This window comes from Oryzias melastigma, linkage group LG13, assembly GCF_002922805.2.
Source record: "Oryzias melastigma strain HK-1 linkage group LG13, ASM292280v2, whole genome shotgun sequence".
NCBI classification, from domain to species: Eukaryota; Metazoa; Chordata; class Actinopteri; order Beloniformes; family Adrianichthyidae; genus Oryzias; species Oryzias melastigma.
The window spans coordinates 16,730,911-16,742,077 of NC_050524.1; the positions used below are offsets into that span (position 1 = coordinate 16,730,911).

Here is an 11,167-nt window from a genome sequence, read left to right on the forward strand (position 1 = left end):
AGGACAGAAACAAAAAACAGACAAAAATAACTGCGTCAACTGAAACTACAGGTGTTTCCACAAACTACGGAGTCGTTGGCCACACTCAGCTGTGCTTAAACTGATTTAAAATTTTCTACACAATATTTTCTTCTGAAATCAGTGGTTTGTGTCAGGCTGCATTTATAGAATTATAGAATATGTTTTTTGGAGAACTGATGTCTTACTTCTGTCACTGTCAAATGTGAATACAAAAGCAGTTTCATCAACTTTTATTTTGAAGATGTTTTAAGTTTCAGCATCATTTAGTGGACCTTTATAACTGCTCTATATGCTGCAAACGGTCATGCAATCTGAAACAGTACAAAAGACGATGTAAATGTAAAGCAAACCGAAACTTCTGCAAAAGTCATGTCACAGAAAGAACTTCCTCTCTTTCTCTAATCCGACAGCCTGCTTTTGTTTTTGTTATTTCTCCTCCTTCTCTCTCCATCCCTTTCAATCCACCATGTCGACCCTAAAGGAGCTGTTTGAAGTGAAAGCATTAAGGGCACTCCCCACTGCTACCGTGGCGCTCTCCTCTGCAGCCACCGGCAGTCTGACCTTTCCTTCAATCACTGCCAGTTAAGCTTCATACAGACTGACCAGAGGTGGTCTTTGCAAAGCTCCAATGTATGGCTCGTAAAGGAAAAAAATCAGAAGCATCCGCACAGTTTGGACACAACAGATGAACAGTTTCTGAACAGTTTATATGAACTTTTATCGTGGAAATTTGTATCATGTCAAGTGACTCTTTTGTAACAGTTTCCCTCCCAAAAAAGAACATTTTGATAGATGCAGAACTCCCTAATTTCTACATCTGTACCTAATTTTCTTTTGCATTATCTGTGCATTTTAATGTTGGATTTTTGTCAAACACGGGTCAGCAAAACTGTTTTTGTGATGACAGGATGTCTGCTGTTTCTCTTTTCCTTGCAGGAGCATGAAGCCGATTATGGACACTAGTCAACACAGTGTAAACAAAAAACACCCTGGGCAGGTAGTTAGGAAATTTTTGAGCGTTATCAGCAATGATCTCATTGCAAGCAATGGATCAAAACCGTCATGAGAACATCCTGTACTTATCATCCCACAGCAAGCTCGCAGACCTCCCAGAACTGTGTTTACAGTACCTGCAATCTTGATGTTCATATGACCATCCAACAGCAAATTCTCCGCCTTCAGGTCTCTGTGGACGATGTTCCGGTTGTGACAGTACTCGACTGCAGACAGAATCTGCCAAAACTTCCTTCTGGCCTCCAGCTCACTGAGACGCCCGTGCTTTGCCAGATAGTCTGCAACCAGAGCGACAGATACTGTGTCAGTTATATGCAGATTTCCATGTTGATTATATTATTTCAAACACAGCTTAAGAAACAACATTGAAAAGGTATTTTTATTCTGCTGATTGTTGGTGCTTGAAAAAAAAAACACTTTTGATGAGGTGCAAGTTTGGTGCAAATAGTGGCTTACAGCGGCTCCATTGTCAAGTGTCCTTTGTCAACTGATTTGGTGGGAGATTTCTGTTGTTTTTCTTTAGAAAGTCTTATTCTAACCCTGCAAGCGGGCAGTTGTGAGTAGGCAGAGAGTGTTATGGTGCTGAAAGCACCCTGCTGACACAGCTATGGAGAAGGAAAGGAGGAATTGGAAGGAAAAGAGTCTTGCAAAGTAACATTCTGCTATGGAACATATTGTTCACATTAGCACAAGCTGGATTAGTGTCTGCTGGATATGATACCGTGTTTAGTTGTGGAAGGTTGCAGCATGCACATAAACATAATCAGGGCAAATCAACACAGTGATCCAAGTATGAACTTGCATTCTTGTCCGGTGAGTAATGCAAACATTGGACATTTTTGTTTATCTGCTGAGCACAGAGCAGTACAAAATATTGCCCCACATTTGTTTGGGGGAAAAAGGGCAAACCCAATCTCAGCGCTATTGCTAAAAAAGGTTAGATTTAAAATTGTGTTTTACCGAGCTTTTAGATCACAAGTCTTTGCCATTAAAAAAATGAGTTATTGATTTATTTTCTATGGATGTTTTTTTTTTTTTCAATTTTTCCAGCAGTTTTTTTTTTTTAAGTCAGCAAGGGTCCTCTTCACACTTCACTGTCTAGATAGCTTGCTAGCTCTTCAATTCACACCCACTGGCAAACAAGAGGACACTTTGCATTGGCGTTGCTTCCAGCTGGCATGAATGCGGATCACCGACCAAACCTGACAAAACAGCAAAACTACAACAACTAAACATGCAACAACAAAATGCATTTGTGCTTTTCAGAGTCCATTTTGCTAAAACTTGATCTGCAAGAGATGAAGTAGCAAAAAGCTTAAGTAACAGTTCCTTTTTTTTTTTTTTTTTTTTTTTTGCAAGCCATTACTCTGCTGTGATTTCTTCCTGTGCATGCTTACAAAAAGGTCAGGATAAGATCATTGATGGAATTTCAAACCAGCCCTCTGTCAAAATCCACAGGGAAATCACACTAATCCACTTCCACAGGTCAGTACCATCAAAACATTGTGCAACCATCTGAACATTTAAAGTGGTGCAAGGTTTTTCCTGGAGTTTGAGGCCGTTTACGACACGCGCCGACTGCAGCTCCACTGCTCCTGGCAAGAACAGTACGGCTGGTTTAGGGAAATAGATGGGAAAACAATAAAATATAAGACTGGAGAAGTCAGTTTAATTTCTCAATGAAGCTAATGGTAAACATCTGACAGAATGAGAGAAGCTGATTAGAAACTAGCTTTCAAATTCCTCTTGGACATGAGGGCAGCTTTCAAGCAGCACTGCTAATCAAATAGTGCAGCGATACGGGGAATCTGTCAAGAACATCCAAGTTTGCATCCGTTACAACAAAACCACTTCAGAGTATTAATTACTACTGAACATTGACTGTTTGTAGAGAACTGGACTGAGCAGGATTAAATGTCACCCATAGAAAATGCATTATTCTCAGCTCCAGCGAAATTAAGCCAATTTAGTCACCATTTTTTCCATGATACAGACATCGCCATGTTGGAGCAAGACAACAGTGATTGGTCCGAGTTGTCAGAGTCAATGTTTCTATGGCAACTACTGTCACAAATCAGGAGTAAGCTTTTCCAAAGTCCATACCCGGGCACCACATACGTTTACTGAGCCATCTGATTGGTCAGTTTGAATAACTTGCAATAAAGAAAACATATGAAAAAAAACATTGTGTTAGCAAGAACATGCTACAAAGATGCATCGGAGCAAAAATTCTGACAAAAAAAAAAAAAAATGACTGAGTAATAGCCGTTTATGAAAGTTTATGGGATTTTGGCTTCTTAGAACCAGCGGGTACTTCCTATTTGGAACGTGAAGTCCAGTCTAGTTCTCATATACAGTCAATACTACTTCAGGAAACATGTTTTTTTTTTTTTTTTTTAAAAGGTGGGCCCTAATTATTCAGGGTGTCCAACAACTTCTGGGTTTGACACAGAAGCTATTTGACATGAGCTAATTTTGTCAGATTAGATTATACCCCAAAAATTAATCTGTCATCCTCTTTCAGTACAAATGAGGCTCATACTATCAGAAAGTTTTACAATAGAGGTCTGACTGACAATTGATAATTTCAACACAAAGAAAATTACTTGATTTATTTAGCATTTTCTAATAAACTATTCGCTTGTACTTGATTCAAGCAGTTACATTTGTCAACTACATTTTACCTAAATTTGGTACAAAACTGTCCAATTAGACATTTGTGGCTTTCAGAAAGAAAACAGATTTAATACTTTAGGATCTGGAATGTTCAACTCTTCAGTAGCTGGGTTCTTTATGCACAAGCAGCAGTATTGTGTGCCTGCTGCGTACTTGAACAACAAGCCATTATCTCGTGTTCTAAATGCAGTGTACATACAATGCTGTACAGCATGTTGCCCAAGCTGAATGATGAGTAATCCACTGACACAGTGTTGGTTTGCTTTAGGATCTCGGCACAGCGAGGTACGCAGAGATGCATTCTGGGAAAGTGAGCAAGAATGAATCACAGGGATCTCGGTAGAAGTGGAGCACAGTGGCTTGTTGAGATTTTCTTTAAGAGCTGGGTGGGGAGCTGAATCTCTCTGCAGCTGCTAGGGTTTGAGGAGGAAAGTCTCACAGATACAAAACCAGCTTTTTGGATAGAGCTACTGCTGAACTTTAGGCAACCCTGCAGGGCAGGCAAGGGTGTGTGTGCATGCGTGCATCTTACACAACAGAAGGTGCAAATACAGTTTCTTACTTGTTCTGTTTGCACCTCAGTAGCTGATACCACTTAATAAGTTTAATTTATGTGCAGGTGTGTTGGCACCTACTCTTACTGGGTGTGACAACATATGGTCTGCAAAGTTTAAATCTACAAAAATGGGAACAAAAGTGGTTGACCTGAACCCAAATTCTCTGAGAGAAAACCTGATATCTCTGCACACACATATATAAAGTGTCCTCACCAGGGTTTCACCCCTCACCTGAAGACGGTGAACACTGTTAGCATAGAGAGGTGTTCAGTAAAATGACGCATGAGAAATCACTAAAGACGTCTAAATAAAACTAGACTTAAAATTAGACAGCCAATGTTATATAAGGTAGCACAGGGTCACTGTCTTTTCTAAGCTGTATTTTTAACTTGAAAAAAGGGATAATTGTCCAATTGTTATATAAAAAGATAATTAACATTCATCTCTTTGTTAGTGAGAAATTTTTCACCATAATAACAGGGTTCTGAGTCATTTTCTTAAGAATCCGATTAAGTCTTGTCAGAGATTTTCATACTAAAAAAGAAGTTCTTTATTCTATAATTATCCACTGCATGCTTCCTGTTTATGTCAGTAAAACAAAAGTTCTACAATTTGCTGCAACATCCCCATAAAACTGACTGATGAAGATCTGAGCTTCTAGCCAAATGCAAATAAGAACGGGTCTTAAAAATAGCCTGAGAGTTCCTCTCATATTAACACTCGTTTGAGCTTCATCTTCCTTTCAGTCAGACAAGAGATCTGAGTGAGTAATTTTACTCACTGTCGGCATTGCTTTCTTAAATATGCATGTCCTATATCCCACCCCACCCCCCACCGACTCCTAAAATCAAAAGGATGTCCCTTGCTTTTGCCCCTGTTTTCTTCCTCCCTTCTGCCTCCGTTCACTGCAACTATTTGGGGTTGACCCAGTTTTCAGGTTTGACAAATCCTGCAGTGTTGAATCAGACTGCTAAGCAACAGACTGACAGCCACAGAGGCATATCAACGAGCTGCAACTGATGCCTCTGCTGTGCTCAATATTGTGCCCACCCATCCTTTTTGCAGGAATGAACCCATCATTCTGCCTTCTGGCGCCAAACCAAGATTCGGTCTTTGTCTTTACAGCTTCAGACACATTTCGCCTGCTGCTCCTCTACAATCCTATACTGGTTTTGCTTTTAAGTCGGAAGGGCTGCCAAGCACCCCCAGCTCTGCCATAGATCACACCTTGCACTCTTCTAAACCGATGGCCAGGAGCAGACCGGGGGAATTCATCATGTCAAAAACAGTGGAGACAACTCTCTGGAGGGCAATAATGGAGGAAGAGAGTGCTGGTCAGTTTCTGCATCATGACTCAATCTACCTCCCCAGAGTGTGTTTGGAAAAAATCAAAAGGATTGTTTAATTTCATGTGACAGAAAACGGCAGCACATATCTAACGCTGCAGCTACCAGTCAGTATGTGCCTGGTTGAGGCAAAGCTGCTGTTGCTGCGGTTGATGCTGACATATAAACGTCTTACGTAACTGCATTACATTGTGCAATCGCAGGAGAGGGGTTTGAGGAATCAGGACACAATAGTTTTATAATATCCAACAATGACACATGGGGGAAAAATCTGGATTATCGGGGAGTAAAAAGATTTTGTTCAATCTCAAGAGGCAGGGATAAATGATGCATAAAGTAATGTACAAACTAGCATAAAGACTGATAGAATGTATTCTATTCTTTCAGGGCCTGAAAAAAAATGGACATTTTTACATTATTCCACATTTGTGATCAAGTATTTCCCCAATCTATGTTTGTTCATTTTAAACAAAGAACAGCAAAAATACTCCATCTTTCTTAACATTTTTAAATTCACATCTTCTCTGAGCTTATCTTGAGGTTGGGGTTGTTGCTGAGTCAGCATCGCAAGTGATACAGTGGTCTCGCACACAGGCACAAGATGCAACTGATATGCACAACAGCCAAAGCCTTTTGCATAAGTAATCCTCGAGTCTCACATGTGGGTGAAGTACACACATTCTCAGACGGTCTAATAGATGATGATATTAGTCTATATAGTTGTATAGAAAACACTACGATTAGAACAGAACACAGTGTTTTAATGCTTACCAAGTCCTTTAGATACAAAGTATTTGGTGTTCAAAATGATTTTTCTATCTGAAAATTGTAGGAGAAAAATGTTGCATTTAAACAGCTACTTTCATGGATTCGTGACCAACAAGCATGACCTAAAGTCTGCAGTCTGGGTACATGTGTGAGCTCATGCTAGACCGAGATAAATTCTTATCTTCATGTGTTATTCTTGCTGGGTCTTCTCTGTCCTCGCTTACGTCAGTGACTCCAATTGTTCCCACTAAACATTTTTGATGATATAATGAATTATTTTGTGTTGCTTAGGATCAAACCATTGACGTAAACTTTTTTTTTTTTTTTGTTATTTACAACATTGAGTACTTCCTTACAGAGAGTGTTGTAAAAAACATGCATCTCAAAAAGAAGAAACTTTGACTTCCGTCCCTCCGTAGCGAACATTACAAGCCCCACCTTAATCTGCTTATGTCTTTGGTATAATGAGAAGAAACGGTCACATCTGCCACATTCAGCAATTTATAATCCACGTAGTCCTCACGTTGGCAGGATAAATACAGTTATCTTGTATAGACCTGATGTTCTTGAGTTTTGATTGGCAATCTCTGGCACACGAGGAAAGTTTCCGGACTCAGCTTGAACTTGTTTAACATCATTTTCCTTTCTGGGAAGACTATTTTTACTGCAATAATCAGCAAATTATATGACAGGTAAAACATGAAAATCATTACCTAAAGATTAACACATTTTACATTTCCTTGTTTCAACTTCAAAGGACAAATTCTACAGTAGGTGCTATAAGGATATAAAGTGAATGCTTGTTTTAAGTATCACTGACACATTTGCATAAACTAGGATTTTTAAATTACTTCAGTGATGTTCATTTATTTTTAATCATGAAAAAGTTTAACATTGAAGTCATCATCAAGTGTGGGGAAACCTGCAGCACGTATGGCAGTAAAACACATTTAGTTTTCCTTTGAAGCTGCCCGTCTCCGGCCTTTTACAAGCTGCCAGTGATGTCATCGTGTGTGATAAGAAAAACAGCCTCGGCACAAATGGAGCCAAATTACTGGAGACACATGACAAGGGTCAAATAATTCATCCAAGGGTTTCCTTACCCATGTGACCTTTGAGAACAGTGTTGGAATTAAAATGTACAATGGAACACTCTGAAGGATTGTATTTGTTAAAAATTAAATATCTTAAAAAAGGTTTTATTTGTTTAGATGGGAAAATAATTTTCAGCCATAGAAAAACACACGCAAAAAAGGCAAGTAGAGGTCACAAAAGAATAATCTAAATAACATACTTTGATATTTTAGTACCACTATTTCACTTTATTTTTTGTAATGAATCAACTCCTCAATAACCTAAAAATGAGTCACAGTTATTTGAAACGTGGAAAAATGTAAGACATGCAGTGCAGGGTTAACTAAGGATAAAGGGTTGGGAAACATGACTTTAATGGAGAAAATTGCAGAAATGTCACCTTCCTTTCACTTGTGATCATTAATAGTTGTGGTTTTGCTGTAGTAAATGAACAGTTTGTATTTTGGAATAATAGTTTTAATTTTAAAAGATTGTCAAGTTCTCTATAATTTTCATTACAGCTATTTTTTTTAATGTCACCATTTAACCTTTTAAGGATCCTTGTATACATTCTAACAACTGCTTATACTTGTGAAAAAAATAGTTTTGTAATTTTCTTCACAATTAAACACAAATAATGCATTTTATATTTAATGCATAAAAAACAGGTAACCTTGAGAATATATTAACGACAGATTCTCATTCATTGAGGTAGATTCCATCACACGAAGTGTTAAGGATTGCTAAGCTGCTGAAATATTTTTACACTTGTACTTGTGTCGTTACAATAGTGTACAATTTTTCAATTGCCATTTGTGCAGTTATTCTTCTACACAAATAGACAACTGTATTTAGTATTGTTCTTTTTTACACCAAATAAATACTTGGTAGATCACCAACTGGAATGTGGTCAATAAAAGGTTTGTTTGCTCTGGAAAAAACAAATAATCATTACAAATCATTTTAAAACCATTAAATTGCTTTATAATGAATGTGATACGCTGTTTACACAACGAGTTTGGAAAACTTTATATGGTCTTTGATTTTTGCTGATTTTTATTGCGAATAATAAAAATTAGAGGGTAAAAAACGTAGTTGAAGAACAGAATGGATCGCTGCTAAATTGTGTAAGAATCAGTTAAAAAAACTGAGATGTTAATGACAAATAAAATACTTTGGACACATGAATTCATTTGAAGTCTTTATGCTGCACAATATAAAGGTTTCTCTGATCTTTCTTTCTTTAAAGTAACACTCACCGAAGATCTCCCCGCTCTTGGCGTACTCCGTGACTAAGTAAAGCATGTTCTTTGTTTCCATCACCTGGAGAAGGAGGGACAAAGGAACGGGGCAGAGGGAAGAGGGAGGGGGGGAAAAAAGAAAGATGCATGAATTAAAAAAAAGAAACCCATTTTCTAAATCATTACCATCAGGTAGTCTCGATTAAAAACTAAAAATAGGAAAAATGTGGTTGCAAAGACCTCGCTATTACACAACTGCTGTGCTCACTCTGAAACTGCAGAGCACAGCATTCACAAACTCGCAAATAAATCAAAATCCATGAATGGCAACGAGTCTAAACGTGGCATCGGTGCAAGAGAATGGAGGTGGACGACTGCTGCTGCACACTGCGTTTGAGCGGCACTTAAAACCTTTCAGCCCCGACACGCTGCTGTGTTGTGTAGGAGGAGGAGAACCGATTTAGAAGCAGAAACACTTGGAAGATGAAAAGAATTAAATGTAGAGGAGAATCACACTGAGAGGGGAGGATGAATCAGGCTCGGCGAGCCAGACACTGGCACGAGAAATCCCACGCTCTTTGTTAGCATTCTATTTTCCATCTGTTCCACTGACCGGTTCATGGATGGAAGGCATGAAGTAGTGCAGCAAACATATTTCCATGAATGCAATTATGCAATGGAGCGATTATTGATTCCTGAGACTGTTTTAACTCTGTACAGCAGTTTCTCTTTTCAATTAAGTCTGTTCAAAAGCACAGGTGCAACTCGTAACATTAACTGTAGTTTTGTCCCAGTGTGAACAAAAGCAGGGGCTTGGTTGGCATGCCCCTTTGGAACGCAGTCATAATTTAAGGGATTCCTCACACCTGCGCCTGAAGCCATGCATTTTTCACTGACAGAGCGCTTTGTTTTCTAACTACCGTTTTTCTCGTGCCACGTCAGGTGAGATGAATTAGTTCACAAGAATACAGGCGATTTGTTTTGCCACCATGAGCTTATCTACTATTTCTTTTTGTATGCAAGAAGTGAGTCAATTTGGCTTTTTAACAGCAAGATTTTCCATGAAAAACAGTCATAAAGATGAAGAAACAGTGTTACGGATGTTACAAAAGTTTGAACTTTAGTCTAAAAAGAAAGTTCAACTTTAGTATTCTTTTGGATTTTTTTTAAGGCAACCGGCTAAAGTAACTGCAGGCTCAACAGGGAATACTATAGGTTTTTTTTCCTGCTAGCCCTAGAACACGTGTATTCTTTCAGGTAGTAATTGTATAATGCCCTAAATCTAATATGTTTTATAGAGATGAAGGAGAAAAATCAATTCGGCAATATATCACAATATTTCTTGTGGCAATACTTGTGTATTGATTTAAAATGTTGACAAGACGATTTTAATAAATTATTTATGGGGGTCCTTCATTTTTAACTTGTCTTAAATATTCAATCATTAAAGAAAAACAATTTTACCATTTTATCACAATGAAAGATATATTCACATAGAGTTTTTTATGTCATACTCTTAAAAAAAAGCGTACATTTTTGTTTTGGTAGAGTCTTAGGATATATCGCGATATGTATCGTATCATTAGGCACGTATTGGAATTTGTAAAGTATTGCCAGACTCTGATGTTTTACTTTTTTCCCTGTTTCAACACACCTTATTACATTGCAGAGACACCCCAATACACAGAGTCGCTGCCAGAGACTGTATACCATCAGGAATAGAGGCAAACACATGGAAAACTAATGACTCAAGTCCCTTGTAGCATTTTTTTGATGATGAAGGCGATATATAAATAAAATCAAGGTCAAAATTACATTTCTGAGCGTTATCTTTTATCAGAAAAACATTTGCGCTTGCAGAAAGTCCTGCCAATTAACAGAGAAAACAAAGCTATAAACAACAATAGTCAGAGGGCTGCAACACACACACACAAAAATAAAGAACAAAATGAGAATGAACAGAGTGGGGTCACCAAATAGGTCATAGAGGACATGACAAACAAGACAGAGGTCTACAGTTAATTTGTGCATCTTCATTAGCTAGAGATGTTCTTTTTGGGCCAAAGGGTCAATGCCAGTTTATGAGACAAAAAGGCACTTACTAATTGAACAACGCTGATTGGATGGGAAATTTTCCAGTCGGAAATTATATGCACCGAAATAACTCTGCACAAAACTCAAACAGTGAGAGATGACAGTGCAAATTCAATAAACGCTCATTTGTAATTACCAAACAACACTCAAACTTTTATATAATCCTCACATTCACACTTTTTCTGTATTTTGAGGATATTGGTGCCAAACATTACAGTATTCACTCAAATGAAAGCACATATTCAAAGAAACCCCTTATGTTAAAATTGCAGAGCTATTATGAAAATGATAAAATGCTAGTACCACTGATAATGTATTTGTTTTTCAATCATTTTCCTGCAAAACAGGTTACTATTATGCACTTGTTTTTTTTTTT

The 11,167-nt window shown here is 38.0% G+C and overlaps 1 protein-coding gene across 2 annotated transcripts in view; it reads right to left on the minus strand.

The window, feature by feature from the left end:
* sik2b (salt-inducible kinase 2b) overlaps positions 1-11,167 on the minus strand; it is a 37,445-nt gene that overhangs the window by 20,636 nt on the left and 5,642 nt on the right. For both annotated transcript variants that reach the window (XM_024277211.2, XM_024277210.2), the window contains exons 3-4: positions 8,716-8,779; positions 1,152-1,313 (exon numbers count right to left, since the gene is read on the minus strand). In XM_024277211.2, coding sequence (XP_024132979.1) covers positions 1,152-1,313; positions 8,716-8,779 — 226 coding nt within the window. The remainder of the gene's footprint in view (positions 1-1,151; positions 1,314-8,715; positions 8,780-11,167) is intronic.